The 25,030-nt window shown below is 33.5% G+C and overlaps 3 protein-coding genes across 3 annotated transcripts; 1 reads left to right on the top strand and 2 right to left on the bottom strand.

Annotated features, from left to right (window-relative positions):
- Positions 1-830: 830 nt before the first annotated feature.
- LOC132618172 (berberine bridge enzyme-like 22) lies at positions 831-2,799 on the top strand. The gene has a single exon (XM_060333231.1). The coding sequence runs from the start codon at positions 930-932 to the stop codon at positions 2,571-2,573; it is 1,644 nt and encodes a 547-aa protein (XP_060189214.1). The 5' UTR covers positions 831-929; the 3' UTR covers positions 2,574-2,799.
- Positions 2,800-3,741: 942 nt separating this feature from the next.
- Positions 3,742-8,074, bottom strand: LOC132617722 (universal stress protein PHOS32-like). The gene is made up of 2 exons (XM_060332797.1): positions 6,973-8,074; positions 3,742-4,067 (listed from the first exon to the last, which is right to left on the bottom strand). Exons 1-2 carry the CDS (start codon positions 7,646-7,648, stop codon positions 4,048-4,050), a joined length of 696 nt encoding a protein of 231 aa, XP_060188780.1. The 5' UTR covers positions 7,649-8,074; the 3' UTR covers positions 3,742-4,047.
- A 12,066-nt stretch (positions 8,075-20,140) lies between these two features.
- Positions 20,141-24,037, bottom strand: LOC132617524 (putative cyclin-D6-1). Its single transcript, XM_060332537.1, has 6 exons — positions 23,818-24,037; positions 23,145-23,231; positions 22,327-22,443; positions 22,029-22,236; positions 20,785-20,918; positions 20,141-20,657 (listed from the first exon to the last, which is right to left on the bottom strand). Exons 1-6 carry the CDS (start codon positions 23,971-23,973, stop codon positions 20,508-20,510), a joined length of 852 nt encoding a protein of 283 aa, XP_060188520.1. The 5' UTR covers positions 23,974-24,037; the 3' UTR covers positions 20,141-20,507.
- Between the last annotated feature and the right edge of the window lie 993 nt (positions 24,038-25,030).

Consider the following 25,030-nt stretch of genomic DNA (forward strand, 5'->3'; position numbering starts at 1 on the left):
ACAATTTCAAGTATTTAAAACTAGATAATTAACTTAATACCTATCAAAGACACGAGACAACAAGAAAAAGAAAACAAATAGTGGAATACAATCCACTTATATATTTGGATGGTCTAATAGATACAAACAGGGGTGAACCAATAATCAACACAGTGGTTCGTCAAACACCATTCACCAAAAAACTATATCGTTTATATAGGTTGAGTACTACTTTAGCACATATTAATTAAATTTTGAATATCCTAAGGAAATTTCTGACTTGGCAACTAGAGATGAACTACTTAAAAGCTAACATGACCAAACAAGTAAGAACAAAAGATAGTTAGGTGCTGTAGTCTATAGAGCTAACACTTACAAAGTTCCAATTAATAAAAAATCATAGACTTTAGCTTACAGCCAAACATCAAAATGATCCTTGCAAGCTAAAATACTGTCCTCTTGCTCAAAAATATATTATTGACTAATAATTATCGTTCTTTTTTTTTTCAATAATACTGACAAACGTGTAGATCACGTTCAAATTTAATCTATTTACCAAAATCCAAGTGAACTAACTTCCATGTGCCAGTTCATAAGGCCAAAGATTCCTGACTGTAACATGTTCTAAATCATTTAATAAATTTTCTGTTAATGTTGACCTTAATTTAGAGTTATTTACTTCAGGTCTGACTGTAACGTATTGCTATATATATTTCTTTATTCAATTCTCTGTTAATGTGACCTTTAATTACTCATATTTATTGTTATTCATCTCACTAGCTTTGAGACACCATAAAAGAAGCAATTTGCCTATTGTCTTTTTCTCATTTTCTATAATGAGTTCAAATTGCTCCACCTAAATAAAACGAGAACAAAGAATTCGAATATTTTTTTGCTTCTATCAGTGCTCTAGCATCTACTTAGCTTAGTAGCTTAACTCGTTCTGAAAAATGGGAAGACTTCAATTTCTTCCATTTTTGTTGGTTTCATTCTTGTTATTGATAGAAACTAATGCTCAACAAGAGTTTCTTGATTGCATTTATAGCCACTCTTCAGACATAAACATCAAGAAACATATACACTTTCCAAAATCACCAACATATTCATCTCTCATTGAATTTGGCCAGAAAAATCCAAGGTGGCTAAATTCTTCATCTGCACAACCAATTTTCATCATAGCCCCTAAAAACGAATCCGAAATCCAACCTATTATACTTTGTAGCCAGAAATTTGGCTTACAAATTAGAGTGAAAAGTGGTGGCCATGACTATGAAGGTCTCTCTTTTCGCTCTGTAACGGAAACTCAATTCGTCATCATTGATTTATTCAAACTTGATGAAATCAACATAGACGAAAACAATCAAACGGCCTGGATTCAAACAGGGGTGACAATGGGGCAACTTTATTACGAAATTGCCAAGAAAAGCGAAAATCTCGCATTTCCAGGAGGATTGTATCCTACTGTTGGCAGTGGTGGGCTAATTAGTGGGGGCGGAATTGGAACTTTGATGAGGAAATTTGGGCTATCAGCAGATAATGTACTCGATGCTCGTGTAATGGACATAAATGGAAAAATTCTTGACAGAGAGTCGATGGGAGAAAACATGTTTTGGGCTATAAGAGGAGGTGGTGGATCGAGTTTTTGTGTCGTTCTAGCTTGGAAAATTCAGCTAGTACACGTACCATCAAAGCTTACTGCTTTCACAGTACGCCGAAAATTACAAGGGGAAACTATAAATTCACTTCAAAAATGGCAAAATGTGTCACATAAATTGAGTCAGGATTTGTTCATGAGAGTCTTGATTCAAAATATGGGAATTGGAAGTAAAAAAATAGTCCAAGTTTCATTTCAAGGGTTGTTTCTTGGGAGAGTGAGTGAGTTAATCCCATTGTTGAATCAAACTTTCCCCGAATTTGGATTAGTCCAAAAAGATTGTTTTCAAGATCCAGTGGTGAACTGCACTGAATTACCTTGCATAAACAAAGAATGCTTTGAAGTACCCTGGATAAACACAATATTATATTTTGCATCTAAGAGAACAAACGATTCGATTGAATTTTTGGTAAACAGGACTGTGCCAGAAACAAAGAATTACCAAAAGGCGACGTCTGATTTTGTGAAGAGTCCATTGCCAAAAGAGGTGTGGAGAATGATAAGAACAATGTTTCAGGATGAAGAAAGGCCTATGATAATTTTGGATCCATTGGGTGGAAGAATGGATGAAATTTCAGAATTTGAAATTCCATTTCCTCATAGAAAGGGAAATTTGTTCAATATTCAGTATATGGTGAATTGGGGTGATAATAGTGAAAGTATATCAAGCAAGAAGATTAATTGGTTAAGGGAACTTTATGAGAAAATGGGGCAATTTTTGTCAAACCCTTCGAGAAGTGCTTATCTCAATTATAGGGATCTTGATTTTGGCACTAATGATGGAGAATATAGGTATTCAAATTCTAGAGTTTGGGGTGGAAAATATTTCAGTGGTAACTTTGAGGGGTTAGCAAAGGTGAAAAGCAAAGTGGATCCCGGTAATTTTTTCAGGTTTGAACAGAGTATTCCACCTTTTAGTGTCAACTCAAGAGAAAGGTGAATGAAATACGAATCTCTTCACACAACAGGCTGATCGATTTTATGAGCCACTTCTGATGTTCTTTTTTAGTTACATGACCTTTTTAGCACAAGATCAACAGAATAAAACACAAGAAGATTTTTGTAGGATCACTAGTTGTAACTAATCGTTTCCTTGTTGCACCTCCTTGTTTATGTTACTTTTTTCTATTTGTTCTTTTTGTTTGAGAATAACAAGAATATATGGAACACTTAACTTTGTTTACCTTCCTAATTAACCTAATTCAATTACTACTTGCAAATTTGAGAATTGAGAACCATTCTATTTCTTCTAACTTAGAACTATATATGTACTTTCTTCCCGAATGCACATCAAGATTTCATTAATTAAGAATCAAATGTAACCTTTATGCTCAAAACACCATTCATTAACGATGCTCCATCAAGTCAATTATATTGGAACGCCTAAGATTGATAATGGCTCACAGTTCGACTGCTAACTCTAATTAACTTTCAAACAGACCAGATTCAGCATCTAGTTATCTCGAATGAAGACACAAGGCCTTACCACTGCTAATTAAGGCCTAAGGTTGGCAGTAACTATATCAAATGTACTAGCAATGACTTTTGAGAAATTATTTATTCAAAACTTTCTTTCACTACACTCGTTTTCCAACTATCTCAAATAGCTTACTGGCCGTAACAGAAAGAGGTGTCGAACAGAGCGAGCTCACCTGGACAAAGGTAAAAGCAGATTCCAATGGCCAATATCTTCATACATGCACCAGGCAGCAGTCACAGACAAACTCAATTGCAAGCAAAGCTAAATAACCGGTCTATTAATATATGTTGCTATTTGGTGTCGCACGGGATGGACCTGTTTAGCTGTGTAAGTATAAAAGCTGTCACATTTGTTGAAACTATCTACTCTGATACTGAGTTGGTAATAGGTCAATATAATACGAGGGGCGCCATACTAGAAATCTATATTGCTCGGACTCTTAAAAAGTACTGCCAGGTGTGTATCGGATCCAAAACCATGCATTTCTTTAGGATCCAACACGGGTGCGACAACATTTTTGGAGGATCCGAGCAACATAGCTAGAAATCACAGTAAATAGCAAACTCAAACGCCATGTAGGACAGCAGCCTCAAATTAAGACAAGATGCATGGTTCCAAATCAATGCAATCAACCAGAAACCGTGAACTTATATAGCAGCTCCAGAAAGTTGGTTATTGCACACAGAAAACAGGCAACCTATTCAAACACCTAAAACAACGCCCCCACCCCAAAAAAAGAAAAGAGGAAAATGAAAAAGAAAAAAGAGAAGAAAGCTCATGAATATGAAGGCCAAACTTGATGAACTTGAAACACAGCAGAGGACATTTAGCAGAAAGAGAGATAGAGAACCACCAAATTCATTTCTCACTGGCACGGTCAACACCATTGAAGGCCATTTTGTCAGTACTGAAACATACACACCGTCTTCATTATTCAAGAAGCCTTCTCCGTATCTGCATCATGCAAAGTCAGCTTGGTGATCAGTAATGTCGTCCAGAACAATGCAAAATATAATTCAAATCTCTTTTTTCCTCAGATGACACAAATGGGAGGAGAGGATATTGTTCCAAATGAAAGTAACTATTAGCCTGCATATATTATGGAGTCTTCTGGCAGGTATATTTTTTCCTTTGGTATAGGAGGTTTACTAATAATTTCTTGCAATAGGTCCACTTGATGTAGACCGATCCAGTTTTGCTGATAATATAGCTAATTGAAAAGAATAACGGAAACAGAAATTATGGTCACAAGAGAGGAAAAACAAGACAAACATTCATTTTCTTTTAAGCCTTATATATATGCGCCGTTTGACAGCACTTCCATTTTTTACTGTTAAAAGTTCTCCAAAAAGGAATGAATTGTATCGAAGGATTTTAGACATTCTCGTGTTGTCAAATAACTTTTCACCATAAGTATGGAGGATTAGACTCAAGACAGTCGGTCTGAAATCAGATACAATCAAACTTACACTTTCTTTCATGCCTCTCTTTTGTAGTGTAGATGAAAAAGAAGACTTTTCAAAGAGGGCCTTTGGCCTCTACTTAGGAACATACATTTTAATTGTACGCTGAATCCTTCTATCACACTAAACTTGAATGAATGTCAGACAAAACTGGCAACTATAGTTCACACTTGTAGTAAAGGTAAAGGATGCAAGATGAGAAATAACAAATTAAGCAGCTGGCAGTCTTACTCTTACATCATCAATGGATATAAAAAGAAAAATTCAACACTAGATTAAAATTTCAATGCCTTTCTTTCAACTAGAGAAACCCGCAGGTATGCAAAATTCACTGCTCACCAATAATGATTTCAAGTTGAATAACAAACACACAGGCACCTCACAAAATTTATTTGACATATAATTTTTCTCCCTCAAGTTTCAGATCATGAGCCAATGTTACTTGCAGGTACTAATGTCAGAATTATGAACGCTAAGCCAAGTATATCTAAAACGCATAATCACTCTGTTCCACAAGAACCTCAGGCACCATGTTTCATTCCAGAAATAGAAAACTTGTTTCTAGTAGCCAAGTTTTAGTACGTCCTTAAAGACGAAACAGAATTACATCTCTCAATTCTTCTTTCATGGGTTAAACCTAGTCCTTCCAATATATCATCTTCTCCAGATTGTAAGCAGAAATCAACCTTTCAGAAGGGCGAGGTGGAAATTAAACGAAAAAACAAACAGAAACAAGCTTAAGATAAAGAAGGGGAAAGTCCCCAGCCCGTTTTTTACAGCTCAGAGTACTTAAGAGTACCCTCCCCAGTGTTTCCTCTTCTCTCTTACTCTCTCTTTGTTGCCTCTTTTCTATCACCAACCATCCCCAGGAGGGTTAATGATAAGCATAAACTCCTATGTCTCCGGTCTATTTTCTTTAGCCTGTCACTAAAAAGTCAAACTCTAATCTCCTGGACTTGCATTTGAAATGCACTCTCTCCTCATCAATTTCCCAAGACTGCCTCACCCGCACTTACTGAGTCCTTGAAAATTTATTGTATCTTGTTTTCCTGTCTCCCTCCAACACTTACCCATCTAATCCTTCAGTAGGCTATCTCATAACCCCCCCCCCCCCCCCCCTCATCCTCTCCATCCTAACCCTCTCTTTTTCTGCATACCTCCTCTCGTACACCGCTATGTTACCCTTTCCTAAAATTCAATCTCCGAATTTTCCCCCAGAAATCTAAAGTTTGCCTAATGGCGTATCATCTATACGTCTAATTTACGAGCTTACATGACCAGCATACCCCTTCAGGAAAAGGTACACCATTATAGAAAGCTGATGCACTTTCCTTTTACTTATAAGTGAAATGGGAGGAGGAAACAATTAAGTTCAACTAACACAAATGTCAGAAAACATAAATGGAAAAAGAACAAAAACAGCGGAATGGAAGAGAAGAAATCATGAAATAAGAACCAGGAAGCTAAAAGCACAAATACTTGGCTCAAGCTAAGTTTCATTTAACATCTACCAAGAACTTACACTGTTTACCCAAACTTGTTTGACACCCCAATCGAAGTAATTTCACTCCAACAAAGCCAAGCAACTAGATTGACGATCCTAAACAGAGAAATATTCAACCCCGCTCAGAACGTACAATCCACACGATTTTCCATAAAATGAAACAGACTCAACTAATCAATAATCATCAGACCATTCCCAGCTTTCCTACAGCAATCAATCAAAATATTTTCCTATAGCCCTTACTTACAACTCGCTTAGGTCATCAAAACAAACTACAAGCTGAACGTACATTCTACAAGAATTTCCATAAAATGAAACAGAGACTCAATTAATCAAGAATCATCAGTCTATTCCCAGTTTCCTACAGCAATCAATCAAAATACTTTCCTTTAGCATTACTTACAACTCATTTAGGTAATCGAAGCAAACTACACATCACCTCTTCCTTAATACTCCATCTGTCCCAATATACGTGATACTCTTTCCTTTTTAGTCAGTTCCAAAGAAAAATGACACGTTTCTATATTTAGTAACAATTTGATTTTAACTTCCCATTTTGCCCTTTAATAAGTTGATTTAAAGCCACACAAATATCTATGATTTATTTTTACCACAAGCTTCAAAAGTTTCTCATTCATTCTTAAACTCCGTGCCCAGTCAAACACCATCACATAACTTGAACAGATGGCGTAATAAAGACAACACAACCTTTCATCATATTAATTAAATGCCCCATACACCACTCCTTTGATTTATTAAACACCATTCACAATCTCATCTCACAAACTGATTCTTTCTTAGCGGGGCAAGCAGTGGATATAATTTTTCGTTAAAGTGCGACCAATATTTTTTGCAAATTAAACACACATTGTATAAGTATATCAAGATATACCCGTTCCTTTATCTGATGCATCATGATACATGGAATCCTCCCCCTCAGTCTCCTTTTCCGCTAACTTTATTGAGTCGCCCTTGCCTAGACCTTCAGCACCATCATCACCACCAGGATACCTCACGACAATAACGGGACAAACACAATGTCTAACACAATAATCACTAACACTCCCAAGCCTACCTCCATCCGTCTCTCTCCTCATCGCGCCAAATCCTCGACTCCCTATAATCACAGCACTCAACCCTAACCTCTCAATCTCCAAACATAACCTCTCTTTCATATCATGATCCTTAACAATCCTAATCTTATACGGAATATTCGCATCAACTAATGGTTGTGCCAAATCATTAGACTTATTACTCGTAAAATTATCGTAATCTTCTTCTAATTTTTGCTTTGATTTTTCATCATTTGTATCAGTTGCATTTATTGAGCCCCAATCAGCACCGTATAAAACGGATGTTGGTCTAACGTGAAGGAGAATAACGGCGTCACCATGACGTAGGTAGTTTTCAACGGACCATTTAACGGCGTAAGCGCTTTCGTCACTTAAATCAACGGCGATTGCGATTTTGCGATTTGCGTTTGATGTTGGTGTGCTTGGAGGGAAACGTGGTGATGCTGGTTGGTGCATTATTGCTGTTGGTGTTGGTGGTTTCTTTGGTGATGCCATTTTATGCCTGGAAAGTGTTTGATGAAATGTCTGAAAGAAAATTGAAGGTTTAATATGTTTTTTGTTTATGCCTGGAAAGTGTTCGATGAAATGTGTGTGAGAAAATTGAAGGTATGATCTATTGTTATATGTTTTTGTTTTTTGTTTATGTCGGGAAAGTGTTCGATGAAATGTGTGTGAGAAAAGTGAAATTGGGTTGTATGGAAATTGAAGGGCTGACAGTTTAACGGGTTAATATATACTTAATTTATACGATATACTTTCCTTTTTAGTCATCCAATGATATATTTTTATATTTAAAAATAATTTAATATAGAACTTCCGCTTTTATCTTTAATCAAAGTGTTTGATGAAATGTGTGTGAGAAAATTGAAGGTCTAATCTGTTGTTATATGTTTTTGTTTATGCCCGGAAAGTGTTCGATGAAATGTGTGTGAGAAAAGTGAAATTGGGCTGTATGGAAATTGAAGGGCTGATTGTTTAATGGGTTAATATACACTCAATTTATATGATATACTTTTTTTTTTAGTAAATCCAATGATATCATTTTATATTTAGAAATAATTTAATATGAAACTTCCGCTTTTATCTTTAATCAAAGTGTTTGACGAAATGCGTGTGAGAAAATTGAAGGTCTAATCTGTTGGTTTATGTATGCTTTTGTTTATGCCTGGAAAGTGTGGATGTAAAATTTGATTAAACACAAAATTTAAGAATGAAATAAAGAATTTTGAAATTGGTAATTTTAAACATGTCATACGAAGTAGTAATATTTATGTGATTACAGTAATGCAAAGCATATGTCTTTCACATATACATTTATCACTTAATTATGGTTAAGTTTATGTGTTTTCTCATATACATTTATCACTTAATTATGGTTAAGTTCATGTGTTTTCTCTTTAATTTAATGTGTCTAAGCTAACTCCATTTATTTGGTATAAATACTCAATGGTGTGGACAGGGGCGGATCCACCCTTTACGATGGGGTGGCATGGCACCCCCTCAATTAATAAATTTTTTATATACTTATGTTGTAATTTGTTTAAATTAGGTCAAATATTTGATTCTGCCACCCCTCGTTGTAAATTAGACAGAGGTGCCCCGGCTGATAGACACAAGTTTGAATCTATTTTGAACATTTTTCGACTTCTGTTTTTCTTTGGGCTTTTTACTTCTTTTGTACCAGTAATTTCCTTTTCGGTCCTCCCAATTTTATATTTATCTTTTTATTATTTATATTGATTTTTCTCTTTTCTATTATTTTATCTATGGTCTCTAGCGAGAACACACAAATAGAAATTTTAAAATCTCTTAAATTAAGTATTTCTCTTAATCTCAAATCTGTGAGTATTTAAATCAAAAAACTTGGGTCTCAATGGGAATTTTGAATTGAAATCAAAATTCAATTTTTTTTTAATAATTTCTTGTTTATTACTCCCTCCGTCCATGTTTACTTGTCTATATTTGACCTGGAACACTCTTAATAAGCAATAAATAAAATAAGAAATGAATTGGAGTACTTAATAATAAGTATAAAATGGTAAATTATGTTTTGATTTTCTCAACTATATAACTTACAAGTAAAAGTGAATATATATATTTTTAGTATAATAGACAAATAAAAATGGATGGAGGGAGTATTATAAAAATTTATGTTATTCTATAATTGTTAAATTCAATTTAAATCACTTTACTACTTAAATTGTGATGAAAATTTCGTAGGTACTGCTTTGCAAAAACATGAAATTTATGATTTATTTTTGAGAATTTTGTAGTTTATCTAATTCTACATTTACTTATTGAGAGTATTTACCTATTGAAGAGTTTTTTTTATTATTTTTCTTATTTTGACTGGTGTAATTTTTTTATTGAAGATGTTATTTTACTTGTGCAAAGTCATTTTGATATACATAAGAGATGCAAGGTCCTTGATGAAAAAGCTGATTTTACTTCTGTTGTTAATGGGTATTAATGAGTGTGATTCCTTATTTAAGATGTTAATTATGTTCGTTTCTTGATTTTTAAAATGTAATTTTCATATTTGCAAATTAAAAAAAAGCCTATTAAGTTGACCCAAATAAACTAAAAAGAGATGGGTTCGACTCAAATATACGTTCCTAACAAGATGTATATTGAAGAAAATTGTGGCACCCGCCACCTTCAAATCATAGATCCGCCTCTGGGTGTGGATATAAAAGTTTCTCATTAAAAATAAATGTAGAAATTTTAGATAAATTATATTCAAATTTAGAGCTATTATCATTCTTCAACGAACTAAAATGAAAATATTGCCTCGTAAATTAGAATAAATAAAGGATTATGTTGGTGGTTTCTTTGGTGATGCCATGCCCTTAAAGTGTTCGATGAAATGTGTTTGAGAAAAGTGAAATTGGGGTGTATGACAATTGAAGGGCTGATTGTTTGGTGTATTTGCTTGTTTAATGGGTTAATAGCACTTTTGGTTTCTTGATTATTGATGAATTTTAATTTTAATCCTTGTAATATGTTCGACTAAGCATATTTAATCTTTAATTACTTGAAATTACACTTTTGATCCCTTTTTCTTGTGAATAATAATCACAAATTTTATGTAGTATTAATTGTTCGACCATTTAACTACCGATGTGTTATATCAAAGTTGCATTTTTGCTCCGTATGTAAGGGAAAGTGTTTGATGAAATGTGTCTGAGAAAAAGTGAAATTGGTTGTCTGAAACTTGGTTGTCGTGTTAAATTTATGTATTTTCTCTTTAATTTTATCGGCTTAAGCTAACTCTATTGGTTCTTCGGTGATGCCATGCCCGAAAAGTGTTCGATGAAATGTGCTTGAGAAAAGTGAAATTGAGTTGTATGGAAATTGAATGGCTGATTGTTTGGTGTATGCTTTTTCTTTATGGTAGTTGTTTAATGGGTTTATAATAGCACTTTTGGTCCTTTGATTATTGATAAATTCTGAATTTACTCCTTGTGATATTCATCTAAAGCATATTTAGTCTTTAATTACTTGAAATGTACACTACTTTTGATCTTTTTTTCTTGTGAATAAACACTACTTTTGATCCTTTTTTGATTTTATGTGGTATTAACTGTTCCACCATTTAATTACCGATGTATTATATTAAAGTTATATTTTTTATTCAAATAATGTACTTCTAAAAATAATCTAAATATAACATATTTCATAATAAGACGGTTCGAATTGCACAATGAATAATGAGCTCGCATCTTCACCCGTCTTCACTCAAAAATCAGATTTTCGTATGTGGTAAGGCTCAAAGCTATGACATTTCTTTTATTCTAGGGACATTTAAGTGGCGTGGCCAGGTAGCCAAAATCATTATGTAAAAACGTTCATTTAAAAAACACTCCGTACTTTTTTAGAAAAATATTTACAAAATATGCAATAGATATATAATTTCAGCATATATAATTCACATTTTGTACACAACAATGGGATTCAATTATTTGTATCATAGTGTCATTTGGCCGATGCTAAGTCCGTGCCCAAACCGGCGTTGAAATTCAATTTTATGATGATATCAATAAAGTTAACTTATATATATATATATATATATATATATATTACTACAATTAATGAGAGGGAATAGAGGAGCTTAAGGTCAATGTGAATTGACTTAAAAGCCCTCATATTTCCCTTTGTACAATTTTTGGGTTAACAAGGGTACTCATGTGAAATTAACGAATTAGAACAGTTTCATTGGGTGACCAATAGGCCCCACCTACCATGAATTCAACTCGCTGCCATGTGGTTCTAAAATTAGCTCCTGCACACAATATTGACAACTATTTTATTCCAATAAAGCTTAAGTTCCTATTTGCTCTTTCCTGTATTTTAATGCTTCACTTTATGGTTTATAATATACTGTATTATTTACTCCCAGTAATTGTGATAAAGTACTACTAGCTAAAATAAAATTATTAAGGTAGTTGATTTTTTTTATATATAGATGTACACAGCTAAAGTATGTATTATTAAGGAGGCTCATTTCCATAGTTCTATTGAATTGGTTCTTTAGGTTAGTCATATTATAGTACATGAACCTTTTATGACATTTTCACTTTCTCTTTAAATTTTCTTAAGAAGCTAAAAAGGAATTAGTTGAAAGTTCCGAATTTGTAATATCATATTCGCCCCGCACTTCTTCAATTTTGTTCAGACTTAAATAAATTCACATAAATTAAAACGAAGAAAATAATTCAATATCATTTGAAGTTACTAAAAAGGATTTTGTTAGTGAAGATAATTAATAGATAACAAAACAAAAACTAAAAAGGAGCAAATGATATGTTAGGAAACCTTTTGTTTTGAATTTGAAATCATGTTGATTTGAAGTTGCAATTTTCCCTCGATATGCAATATGGATCTCAAAAGTTGTTTTTTTTTTGCTTATAAACATGAAAAATTCACAATTTATGAAAACTGTCAAAACTTCCTCCATCTTACAATCTTACAGAATGAGCAAACCATAGTTCATAGACAAGGTATCAGAATATCCTATGGCGCCGCACTAACATATCGCATATTTCATGTCCGTTTTATAGATAAATGATTCCAATAAATCAACAAGATTAGTAACTAACTATTCTTTACTGTAATCCTCCCAAATTGTATGGGAGAATCTCTTCACGACGAGCATGAGTCTTTTTTTTTTTTTGTTGCAAAATAAACTTATGGGTCAAGTTTCAAATTCTAAAAAATAAGAATTCACAAACTTGGAATTAAAATCCTACCTTTAAGGAAAATTTGAAATTTGAAACTAAAAATTCAAATTAAAGTTGAAGTTTTATTCAATGTCATAAACAAACACTGATTTCAAATCAACATTTTAAATTTGCGCTCCAAATTGCATTACCAAATGCCTATAAAGTGTGCCAATCTTCAACTTTCCCCAAAATACTGACGTTCTTTTAAAACAGTGAAAATAGGATATCTTGCCCCCTAATAATTTGAATAGAAGAAAATGGCTTTTTCAAATCTCTTATTTTATTTTTTTCAGATCTCTTATGTGTAAAAACAGAAGATCTCTTGTAAAAAGGTTATAAAACTAAATAAAGTTTATAAAGGACCAAATATCCAATTTGAAATTTCAATTTTATATTTTAAATTTTGGATTGGGCCGTGCTCAGTACGGCTTCGCTACCCCTAGTATGTATATATATATATATATATATATATACACACACACACCTTGATATTCGAAGATACGTTTGTAGATGTTCCTTTCAAATTAAACAACACAAAAAATACAGAAAATTCAATAAAATTAAATTATTTTTACTTTAAGCTTTATTTTTATTTCCAAAAGATACATGTTAAAAAATAACATTTCTAAATTTGTCTTAATTTAATGAACTATTTTATGAAATCTACATTGTAATAATTTTCTTATGTCGAACTTAAACATTTTGTCCTAAATTATATACAATATTGATTATCCGATATTTTGCAAAATACTTTTATACTTAAAAAAGTAAAAAAAAATACTTTTTGCAGTTGTCTAGTATTATTACTGTTTGGAGATCAAATTGTATTTTCTTTAACAACATTATTTTTTCAAATATTTTCATAATATATATAACAATAAATTTTATAGTTTCTCTTTTAATATAGTAATTTATTAGATACATTTTATGTTAAAAGTGTGTGCATATAAAATTTGATTAATTAACTACCGTACTTCGAAATTCATTTTTCGATTGAGACGGAAGGACTATAATTTGCATTTTTGGTACATTTTTAAAGTATTTAACAATGATATAAGTTATTTGTATTTATTATTTTAATTTAAAACTTAATCCTATTTTATGAAATTTTTGTTAATTACTTATGTTTGCCGGTATGTATGACACAAAATTATAGGAGAAAATAGAAAAACATACATTTGGACGAATGAAAATTTAAAATAGCAAATGATAAATTGCAAATAACACCAATAAATAATATTATAAGAATAATATTTTAATTCAATAATTAAGCCAATATTAAGATAGAATTTGAATGACAGGATAATTCTTTACATGTCTATAATAAATTTTTAAGGAAAAATATGGTTTAAAACAAATTTAAAAAAAATTCACATAAAGACTCAAAATATGTATGAGTATGCTTTGTGAGGCCCACTATAACCTTATCCATGATATCATCATTTTAGTGGCATGAAAAAAACCCTTACAGTTCTTAAAATTTACAAAAATATGTGAAGATTTACAAAGTCATAAAAACTTTAATTAGGGATAAAAAGAGACAAAAAAATCTTGTGAGGACTACAAAAAAAGGGGGATTCTCCCTTATATATAATAGTAATATTTTGTATATCTTATTGTTGTATAACAGTAAGGTATACAAAATGTGAATTATATATCCTGAAGTTATATAACAGAATGGTGAACACTGAACAACAATGGAAATGATTTTTTCTTTGAAAAATATTTATAAAATTAATTAAACGAAAAAATATATCACAAACTATGTATATTAATAATAATCATGTTAAAAGAACTGTTAATTAAGCGTAATATCATTACCTACAAGAAAAGTTAGTCCGAAGCCAAATTTGAGAGGAGGTTTATAAAATTTTCCCTTTAGTTCTTAGCTATAATGACTTTGTGGGCGGACTAATCTGACTTGAGTAACTTTTGACACAAGATAAATATAAGTAATTTTTGTAGGTAATTTGTTATAGTTCGATGACCATATAAGTTATTGACTCTAATAATTGTCAGCCATTCGGTAGAGATGTTATTTATTATCTGAAATCATCTTTTGGAAAATGATCTCACTTATTGCCGAAATTGCATCCAAAGGAGCAGCCTAGTGGTAAATGAAGTGAGTTGAGAACTAATGAGGTCTCAGGTTCAAATTCCTGCAGAAATAAAAATATATTATGTAATTTCTTCTCATCTGTCCTAGCTTTGGTGGAGTTACGTGACCTGTTGCTAGTGGGAGGTAGACGATATCCCATGCAATTAATCGAGGTGCGCGCAAACTGGCGATGCTACAGAAAGCAAGGTGCTTGATGCATTTCATCAACAAAGTTACAGAACCATGCATAGTGCAGAAGTTCTACAATAATAAGAATTGTACAACAGAGAGAAAAATGGACTCAAAGACAATTACCGTCTCTCGTGCGCTAAACACTTGTGTGCAGAGTGTGTTGGAAAATAATTTTGAATATTGTAGAATATATATTAGCAGCCGTTTGGATAGGCTTATTTTAAGTGGCTTTTAAGCATAAGACATAAGAATTGTAGCTTTTGGCTTATTTTGAATATTTTGACTTAAAAGCATTTTTTTACTTTATGCAAACACTACAAAATGACTTAAAAGCGGTTTTGACTTAAAAGAACTTAAAATAAGTCGATCCAAACGGGCTCTAGGTACATTTGGTGGTACTGCTAGGTGACTAAGTTCATGTCTTTTAGTCTACCAAGGTTGATCAAGTTCATTGTGTGTCTTTTAGTTACTCGAGATGGTTAATTAAGTATTCCCTTCGTCCATTTTTATTTGTCACGTTTCGCTTTTCGAGAGTCAATTTGACTGATCTTCAAAGCCAAATAAATTAGATTAATTCAATATTTTAAAACTAAAATTTAGATGTTCAGAAACTATACAAAAAATACTATAAGTTGCAATTTGTTACACCCCGTACCTCGGAGAAGTACTGGTTAAATTTGAATGTAAGTATGTCGAGTTACGACTAGGTAAACAACTTTGGAGTATGAGGAACGAGACATTATTAAGTATATTGTTTAAGTAAAGGACGAATTACGATCTCGTAAGTCGTAATCGGGAAAGACTATTTTGAAACACAAGAATATGGCCATTATCATGTATAATAAATGATAAATATCGTGTATGAAGAGTTTCGGAAGGTTTCGAGGTCAAGCAAACTGAAGAAAATAAGTTTGACGAAAATTTGAGAAATGTTGGGCAGATTTTTAGTCAACTTTGAAGGGGCATATCTCCTAGCATATTAGGAGTTTTAAGGTGAAACAAAAGCCTAAAATGAAGTTCGTCGAGTCTAGTTTATAATGCAACAAACCGCTCGTCGATAGGGCATCAGAGTAGAAAATTATAGACGTTACAAACTGAGCTGACAAAGCTGAAACAGAACTGCTACAGTATTGTTACAGGACTGTGGCTACAGTGATACCGGCTTTGCTCACTATAAAAGGGCTAAAATCCCATTTTTTTCTTCATCCAAAAGCTCTGAAAATTTCCAGAAAATTCAGCCATCAAAGGGCTCTTAAATCCCACTTAAAATTGAGGAATTTGAGCGAATTTCAAGCTACGGAATACCAATCGAAGTTCGGACGATTTGTAGTCGCGATTATCATTCCGTTTTGGTGTTGGAGGAGCTTGGGAACAAGTAAAAATTGAATATCTGGTTACATTGATAAATACAAGGTATGAATCATTGAATTTCTTTCTTTATCAATATGGATTAAGGAGTAATTGCAAGAATAAAGGTTATATTTTGTTGTGTTGATGTTGTTGAATTATGGATTGAGGGTTGAAGAGAATTTTGGATAAAATATATATATTTATCTTGTAGGATGTTGAGGATGTTGTTATTGATGTTGTTGGTATTAATTTCGGCTTCTTTACGGAAATAAAGTTATTAAATAGTCGTATCACAAGTTGGTTAGTTGAGAAATTTAGAAGATATCGTGTGGGATGTTTTAGGAATTATATTGGTATGGATAATGATATTGATGATGTTGGTATTGTTGTTGTTGATTGGTTGTTGATATAATGATTTCGGGCTAGGCATATAAACAGGGGAGATGCTGCCCGAATTTCGACAGAATTTAGAAGGATTTTAATTAAAGTCTTGAGACAAGTGCCTGATGACGAGCCTAACAATATTATGAATGGTTGTATATGTAGATTGCGAGGCGACGAATAATCTTAAGTGAATTGCAAGATAAAAAGTAAGTTGGAAGTCGAGAAATTATCCTCCAGGTATGTTAAGGCTAGTCCCCTTCTTTCTAAAGTCATGATCTTTTCGTTATAAACCTTTGTGTCGTATCCATAATATCATTGATTCTGCAAATGCTAGAAACCCATGAATTTCGTGATCCTTACGAGGTTATTGAATTTCCAAAAGCATGATTCTTTTCCTACCAAACTATGTATGGATTCCATAAAAAATTTCATTTCCAAGAATGTTAGGAATTTATGACTCTTAAAGTTTTATGATGGCAGAGATGAATAATTTCTTTTATGATAACCATGATGATGATTATGAGGGATTTATTTATCCAAGCTCCAAGGCATACGGATTTCATGTTATTATGAGATAATTTTTATTCACAGAGATTTCCATGTACATGAGCTTTACATTATTATGACGACTATGATGAGAACGATTTTATGTTCAAAGGTCTCAAGTTTATGATTTCAATGACGATATGAGAATATTGAGCTATCTTTTGACCTTCCTTAATTTTATTCATTGTTGTTGGTCTCACCTTATAATAATTTTTCCTTCAAGGTGAGACAAAGCGACGATGATTATTCCATAATATAATCGGAGGTTACCGACCTTACGTCACTCCGATGTACTCATAGCTTTTATTTGACTCTCATGCATGCTTTATATATTTATGTATGTATTTTCTCACACCGCGCCGCGCTATAGTCGGCCGGGCAGGCACGTAGATGTGCACACCACTGCAATGGGCATGTTATGATATTGCCCCGGACGCGGGAGGCCTGGACGCAGGCTAATGATGATAACACCGAGCTTTAATGGCCGGGCATGATATTATATAAATGACACCGCGCCTTAATGGCCGGGCATGTTACTATGTATATGTATTGAAATGTTTTTTTTAAAGGCTAAGCATGCATGCCATCCGCCCTACGAGGCATTCAGATGTACAGGTTACCTCTCTTATTCCTTGTTACTTTTCATATCTATGTTATGTTGTTACTCATGCCTTACATACTCAGTACATTATTCGTACTGACGCCCCTTCTTGTGGACGCTACGTTTCATGCCACGCAGGTGTATACAGATGAGTAGAGGATATGGCTAAAAGATGTTCCAGCTGGATTGGCGAGCTCCATTTTCTTCCGGAGTGTTGCCGTGTCAGAGTATCTATGTCATGGTATATTGATGTATGTTAGAGACTTTGCAGATGGAGTCATGTATACAGTATGCCAATCTTGTAAGCGGCTATTTAAGCCGATGTATCATTATGCATTACTTTATAGATTTCATATGATTACAGATTTTACTTGATTTGAGAAGGACGAAAAACATGTTTTTGAAAAGCTTTCATTATGCAGAAATGACTTAAGAGTCCAGTGAGGTTAGGAGTATAACGAGAACCAGCGGGTTCGCTCGGCTCTAAGTAAGGGTCGGGTGCCCATCATGCCCTATCAGGATTGGGGTGTGACACAATTCTTCTCATATTAATATGATGAAAAAATAAGTCTTAAAATATTGGTCAAAATTTATACAGTTTGACTCTCGAAAAGCGAAACGTGACAAGTAAAACTGGACGAAGGGAGTATGATTCATGTAAACCGAAGTCTAAGAGTTACTTTTTTTTCCCTCTTTCTGTCCACGAGTTACTTGTTGCGCCTATAAAAACTCTTTTTGTAATTTTGTTTTGTAAGAGTGGAGTTTTTCTAATGGTATCACTGTACTTTATGTTTATCTCCTTCGTCCAACTCTTTATGCCTTGAGATATTATGAAGTGTCCACCTTTATGCATGTCCCAACGTCTTCAACAAGAAAATGTGTGGAGAAATTTGTTGCAGTTGACAAGTTTTTTGTTGTCTGGGACTACCAATGTAAATAAAGAAATGATGGGGTGAACCTGGAAAAGGGAGGAACATGTAGACAAGATTAGAATAAGAGTAGTTGTGGTCGTCAAGATCTCAAAACTATGTACTGCTGTGAAAATTTACTACAATTGCTTTATTTAATTACATATCTCTTGGAACCAAGATTGACTAAAATCCACATGAAGGCAACGTATCTTCAACGTTTTCTCTCTCCCATTCAAACACTACTTAGTAATTTTTGTGGCGCCAGTTCAAGACATAATCTAGAAAATTATGTATATATTCCTGTCCTTCCCAAGAAAAAGAAAAAGGAAATAGCTCCTACATTTTTATTTGATCATATGGTGTCTAAAAAACGTTAGCCCGATCAATTTAGTTTCGCGCTGCATATCACTTTTTAAGGGAAAAATGCTTCCTATCAGAAATTATTTTCATTTTCAGAGCTCTAACCTAGGGCATTTGGTTAATTAAAGGTGCATGTAGAGGGATTTCATTCATTCCACGGCATTCTTTGATGGTACAATTTGGCAAATTGCTTTTTTGTCTTTAACAATTTGGCAAATTTCTTTTTTGTCTTTACCTTTCTCATCTTAGGTTATTCACTGGCTCACCTCAAATTATAAAAAAAAAAAAAAAAAAAAAAAAAAGACTAACAGTAGTCTGATATACTGGAAAGGAGCTAGCTATGTTTTAGGTTAACCTTGTTAGGTGTGCAAACAAAGTCTCACGTCAGTAGTTGAAAAGATTGAGAAGCTACATATAAGGTGTAGGATCTCTTAATAGTGTGAGGTCTTTAGGGAAAATTGTGAGGGTTTGGCTTAACACGGACAATATCACATCATGTTAAGAATATCTGCGGGCTGGTTGAGCCCAACAACTGATATCAGAGCCCAGGTTCGGCGGGACGAGTATAGCCATGTCAGAGAGATGGTGCGGGGTCAGTTTGGTAGTCATTACGAGCTTGGAGACGCGCACACAAGAATAATCTAGTGGGTGGCACATAGTGAATCTCAAAAATTGACTCGTGAATCGGAGAGTGTTGGGTGTGCAAACAAAGTCACACATCGATCGGTAGCTGAAAATATTGGGAAGCTAAATATAAGGTTTAGAATCTCTTCATGGTGTGAAGCCTTTTTGGGGAAACCATGCAGGCTTGACCTAAAGCGAACAATATCACACCATGTTAAAAGTATATGCGGACTGGTTGAGCCCAACAAACCTACGCTCTCCATCTCCCACACAACCCAATTGAAACAATTGGAAAATAATTATTTCCCTTATGTCCCATGTTTCTTGACGCAGAACAGAGAATACATGTAACCATTCAATAGGAAGTTACAAATTTTCTTTGTTTTTTGATTCTGCTATTACTTCACTCCATTTTTCCGTCACTATTAGAAATTTGCAGATTTTCACGTCCATTCTCATTGAAATGTCATCAGTATTTTGGTATTTCCAATTAAAATCCGTGGGAACAATTTTCGACAAAACGTATTCTCACAAATCCCGTCAAAACTTTCGAGGCAAATAAGTCGTGTTTCTAGTAGTGCGTTCCTAGCATTTTAAGTGACTCATCAGAAGAGCAGAACAATATGGCGGCAAAGTGATTTGACATTTATGAATCGCTAGTTGCCATCTTCAAAGCAATAAGATCAATTCTTTTGAGAAAGCATCAACGAATAGATTGGATTGAGAACGGAATATTTTACTATGCCACAGAGTATTCCACTTTTCGCAACCATAATCGCTAACCATTTTTTTTTTTTTAACTTCAAAAATAGTAAAGGAGAAAGCTTCCATTCTAGAAGCGGTAGCTTCCCCCCTCCCTCAGGGTGAGAACTAAGAAGTTCCCTAAGTGATCTGCTCATCAAACGTATAAAGTGGACCGTAAGTTGGCTGATTCTCTACTACCCATTCAGGTGTTGGAAGTCTTGCGGATTAAGGCTGAATCCACGCACCGTTTTGTGACCATCCTTAATTCTTTAGCAGTGTTGAACCTGAGAAATATGGGATGTTTGATTATCCTGAAAATCGTTCAATCTTCGCCTCTTGCTGTTGTTGTTCCTCTCTGGATTCTCACTTTACGTTCTTGGTGATCAAGCACACTGTTCGGTGTCAACGAGCTAGAAGAAACTTCATCGATTGTAATTTTCCGCATTATACTCCAACAATTCAAAAGTTCTTCCTACATATATAAAATACTGAGATTGTAAAAATTCTTTGCAGGGTTAGCTTACTTAATTAAGTCCTAAACATAAACAAGATATTGAAAAGAGAAAAATAAAGTGATGGATAGTAGAGAAGAATCTTACTTTATATATGTGTTGGCTTTTAGAATAAATTGCATCTAAGAAATATGAAACTTGATGGGGAATCAACTCTTGAGCTGCACACAGAAACGCAGATGCCGCCAATACTGATGGTTTGTACTCAAGAAGCTTAATTTCTGCAATTAATTAAGCGCGAGATTAACGTTTATTAAAAGAAGATTAAAGATACAGATAATTAATTACTGGGTACTATTCACAAATCAGACAGAGATTTCATAATACCATAATTAAGCACGAGATTAACGTTATTAAATATTGATTAAGGGGTCGTTTGGAAGTTGGTTTGGAGGTGAGTTATGCTTAAATTCTGCATGGAAGCCGGAGTGTTGGCCAGTCAAGAACTTTCACGTTCAGAAGATGAAAGTCGCGGAAATACGAATGCTGCGATGGATGTGTGGGCACACTGGGAGGGATAGAATTAGGAATGCAGATATTCGGGACAAGGTGGGAGTGGCATCGGTGGAGGACAATGCAAGATGCGGAAAGCGAGACTGAGATGGTTTTGGCATGTGAAGAGGAGAGGCACAGATGCTCCAGTGCGGAAGTGTGAGAGGTTGGCTATGGACGGTTTCAGGAGAGGTAAAGGAAGGCCGAAGAAGTATTGAAGAGAGGTGATTAGACAGGATATGACATAGTTTCAGCTTACCGAGGACATGACCTTAGATAGGAGGTTGTGGAGGACTCAGATTAGGATAGAAGGCTAGGTTGCTTATCCTTTCACCACAATAGTTGTAGTTTTGCTCATTCGTTTATTGTCATTAGATTTCTGCATTTGATTTCTGCTTATAGTTGTTGGGCCTTTGTACTTTGATTATCTTATTTATCTATAGTAATTAATGCTACTTTCTTGCCGGACTGCTCTACCATGACTTTCTCGCTTTTGTTATTCCTTATTTTCATATTATTTTTGATATGCTTGGCCCTATCTGACCTTTTGTCTTGTTTTCCTCTTTTGAGCCGAGGGTCTTTCGGAAACAGCCGCCCTACCTTTCAAGGTGAGGGTTAGGTCTGCGTACACTCTACCCTCCCCAGACCCCACATGGTGGGATTCTACTGGGCTTCTTGTTGTTGTTGTTGTTGGTAGCTGGTTAAGAGGTAAGTTAATCATATATTTAATAGTAAAATACGGTGTTTGGTTTGCAATTTATAAACCCGCATAACTAATACATATATAAGTTATGAGTAAGTCTATGTATTATTTTATGCAGAATTTCAAAATACAGTACCGTAATGAGAGCTGAGAATGATATCTGAAGCTCGAACTTCAAGTGATTGACTCAGTGACACGTCACTGAGTTCGAACAACGAGTTGAAAATTTGAAGAAACGCAAAAGGCGTGATGGACCGTAACCGCCAATTGAGCGTTGTGAGAATCAAACTCTCCATTCGATGAACTGACTGCAAATCGAAAATTAAACCTTCGTCTTCGTCTCTCTGTTCAAATTATTAGGATCTATGGATAAATAAATACGATAAAATCCAATATGAATATGACTATTATAAGGACAATAAAAAAATTGTTACGTTTGAATCGGATATTGGATTTATGATATGAGAGAGCGATAAGTTGATGTTCCTCATCTTCGCTGCTAGTGAAAGGCTAGCGATGACAAGAATTCGTGCAATCCATGGCTTATTTTCCTGATGAAGATAAGTAAAAAAGTATCCATTAGATTTTCAACTATTTCATCGCAAAATTCACATTTTAAATTTGGGATAATGGTCAAAACACATCTGAAGTATCACTTTTTTGCGAGTTTTATATCTGAACTATCAGGTGTTTGTGTTTCCTACCTAAACTATCACCAACTATTTATCAAACACAATTCGAAGTTGACTAAACCTAGTGTTTGAACACAATCGCTAAAAGGCGTGACAACTTAATTTACGCATAAAATTTCATCCACATGACAGCTGACTCATTAATTTCGAGATATATTTTGATAAATAGTCGGTGATACTTCAGTAGGAAATACAAACACGTGATAGTTCAAAAATTGCAAAACAATGATAGTTCAGGTGTGTTTTTTACCATTATCTCTAAAAGAAATCAATAAGATCTTCAACAATTTCATCGCGAAATTCAACATTTTATTTTCTCTTTACAGCATATACATATGTAGTAATGTAGACACTGGTTTCAAAATCCTCATTGACTATTCTCCTGAAGATAAGTAAGTATTTCCATTAGATCTTCAACTATTTCATCGCGAAATTCATAGTTTAATTTCTGTTTACAGCATATATATATATATATATATATATATATATATATTTGTAGCCACTGTTTTCAAGTTCTTCATTTGCCTATGTTAATGCGATGAGTTAATGAGATAATTTACCAGAACTACTTGTTTGGAGAGGAAACGATCGATGTAATTGGCAGCTAGGTATGCAGTAAATCGATCGACATTGTAAGTAAACTGTGCCTGCAAAAATAAAAACAGAAAAAAAAAATTAAATTAAATTCAAATAGTACTAATTAATAGACATAATTTCACACCCAAAAAAAAAAAAAAAAAAACCCTGTTTGACTGGGCATACATTCTAAAAAAAAAAATAACGGAGACCTTGAAACTTATGATCTAAAATAAGCTATACATATTTCATTATGGGTAAAATGGACACTTCATAGTTATATTGTTAAGTAGTAAAGGGTCCTTTGGTACGTTTGATAAGGTGATATATCTCACGATTAAGTTTGAGATTAATTTTATCCTTTATTTGATAGAAGATATAAATTTATCCTGATATGTTTTACCAAACAGCGTATAAAATAAAGCCCACACTTAATACTGAGATATCCCACATTATCTCATCAAATTTGAGATTATTTTATCTCGCCTTTCATATGGGATAAATTAGTCCAAGGATTATAATCTCAGGATAATTTAATCTGCATACCGAAAGACTCTTAAATATATAAATGTGTCATTTTTTCTTTTAAACCGACTAAACAAATGGTATCACATAAATTGAGACGGAAGAAGTACTAGTATTTTGAAGAGTATTTACTTGAGAAATGAGAGTGAAGGATTGATGTCGAATGGAGAAGCGAACATCAGTAGATTTGAAATAAAACAAGGACGGCATATGATCAGACTCAGCGTCAAAAAGAACTGAAACGGCGTCGTTTTTCTCGTTCAATGGATACTCAAGGTCGAATTTCATTGTTGTTGTTGTTGTTAAGAAAAGGAGTTTAGAGGACTAGGAATGAATTTATGAAAAAAGAAAGTGAAAGTTTAATAATGTATGAAAAACAGAGTAGTTTTGGTTATTTATACTAGTCTTCAAGGTCTTGAATTCCTTTATGCCACGTTTGTCACACCCTACAAAAGCTACATTCAACTAACAGCGGAATCTTGATTTTTATTAATTTCATTTAAAATATAGAGAAATAAACACACAAAAAAATAATTATCTTTTAATAATTGTTTGAATGTACTTAGTTTTGGATTTATCTCATATGGGATGATTTTCATAATATAGGGTGTAAGTGTTTGATTTTAAAAATATAGAGGGTGTATCTAAAATTGAGTCAAATTATAAGGGTATTTAGTGTAATTAACTCATTTTAACAACATCTACTATATGTATCAGTATTACTATATAATAAAAAAAATAACACTGTATATACAATATAATTTTCTAGTGAACTAGATTTTTCTCGTCGTGTCCGCAAGTCAATGGATTTCCGAGACCGAATTTCATTTTTTGTTGTTAAGCAATGGGGTTTAGAGGAACATTAATGAATTAATGAAAAATAAATTGTAAGTTTTAAATGTATGAAAAAAAAGAGCAGAGCGGCTTTTTGTTGCTTCTGAATAAAAGAAACAAATTCCTGCAAGTCTTCTGCATGAAAGAAACAAATGAATTAATGAAAAATAAAGTGAAAGTTTTAAATGTATGAAAAAAAGAGCAGAGCAACTTTTTGTTGCTTCTCAATAAAAGAAACAAATTCCTGCAAGTCTTCTGCATGAGACCTCCTTATTTGTAGTTTGAGAAAAGGTGCAAAAATACCCTCAACTTTGCGACTTAGGGTAGATGTATATATACATTTTCTGTTGTATAAATGGTGTAAATATATCTTTTTCGCTGACGAAATTTTCTTTTAAAATTATTTAGCTTTTGTTTTTAATTAAAAAAAATGTCATGTGGCTTATTTTAGTAGACTTAATTTTTTTAAAGCTTAGGTCAGATCTGATTCGTTTAAAAAGATAGATAAACT

The sequence above is a fragment of the Lycium barbarum genome, chromosome 11, assembly GCF_019175385.1.
Source record: "Lycium barbarum isolate Lr01 chromosome 11, ASM1917538v2, whole genome shotgun sequence".
In the NCBI taxonomy this organism is placed as follows: Eukaryota; Viridiplantae; Streptophyta; class Magnoliopsida; order Solanales; family Solanaceae; genus Lycium; species Lycium barbarum.